General features: G+C 39.0%; 1 protein-coding gene across 1 annotated transcript in view; it reads right to left on the bottom strand.

Annotated features, from left to right (window-relative positions):
• LOC106881936 (uncharacterized) overlaps positions 1-1,018 on the bottom strand; it is an 8,935-nt gene that overhangs the window by 3,857 nt on the left and 4,060 nt on the right. The window contains exon 3 of the mRNA XM_014932463.2: positions 476-654. Coding sequence (XP_014787949.2) covers positions 476-654 — 179 coding nt within the window. The remainder of the gene's footprint in view (positions 1-475; positions 655-1,018) is intronic.

Consider the following 1,018-nt stretch of genomic DNA (forward strand, 5'->3'; position numbering starts at 1 on the left):
TTCAGCCACACTGTGTGGTACCTTGGGCAAGTGTCTTCTACTATAGCCCCGGGCTGACCAAAGCCTTGTGAGTGGATTTGGTAGACAGAAACTGAAAGAAGCCTGTCGTATATATGTCTATGTATATATATGTGTGTGTGTGTGTGTGTTTGTGTGTCTGTGTCTGTCCACCTCAACATCGCTTGACAACCGATGCTGGTGTGTTTACGTTCCCGTAACTTAGTGGTGCGGCAAAAGAGACCGATAGAATAAGTACTAGGCTTACAAAGAATAAGTCCTGGGGTCGATTTGCTTGACTAAAGGCGATGCTCCAGCATGGCCACAGTCAAATGACTGAAACAAGTAAAAAAAAAAAGACACAACCACATGCACATTATATAATCATTCTAGACTAACATCGGAAAAACTAACCTGAAATATTGGAAAAGAATCATCAAAAATAATTCAATTGCAAGTATGTCCCTATTAAACTTACCTGGTCAACGAGGGACCATTCTCTACTCAAATGACGGCAGAGAAGAATATAGACAAAGTGAGTGGAATTCCTGTGTCCTGTCTTGGAATGAGGAACCATCCAGCTAATATTAATACTTTTTGGAAGCAGCTGTATTCTGGGTTTTTCTATGAATTTTTTCCAGTGTTTCTTCTTTTTATCTGTGAAGAATTCAAAGATAAGTTTCTTTATTAGCCACACAGGGCTGAATACAGAGGGGACAGAATACAATGTAGAGCTTTTCTTTTTGAAAATAGACAAAAAAAGAGGAGAAAATAAATTTCCGATCAAAAGGGATCGTGTTAATAAAAAACAAAAATCGATCAAAAGATTAGGTTTATCCGTGGAAAGAAAAGCCTACGGAAAAGACCACGGTAACCTCAGGCAGGGAAGGTAAAAGCACATGAGAGCAAAGTGCTCTCTCTCTCTCTCTTTTTTTCGATTTACAGGATCATGCTCAAAGTGGTTTTGTCATTTGCATGCACCATCTTTGCTACATTCACCCATCTTTTATTGAATCTTTCA

This window comes from Octopus bimaculoides, chromosome 25 (genome assembly GCF_001194135.2).
Source record: "Octopus bimaculoides isolate UCB-OBI-ISO-001 chromosome 25, ASM119413v2, whole genome shotgun sequence".
Taxonomy (NCBI): Eukaryota; Metazoa; Mollusca; class Cephalopoda; order Octopoda; family Octopodidae; genus Octopus; species Octopus bimaculoides.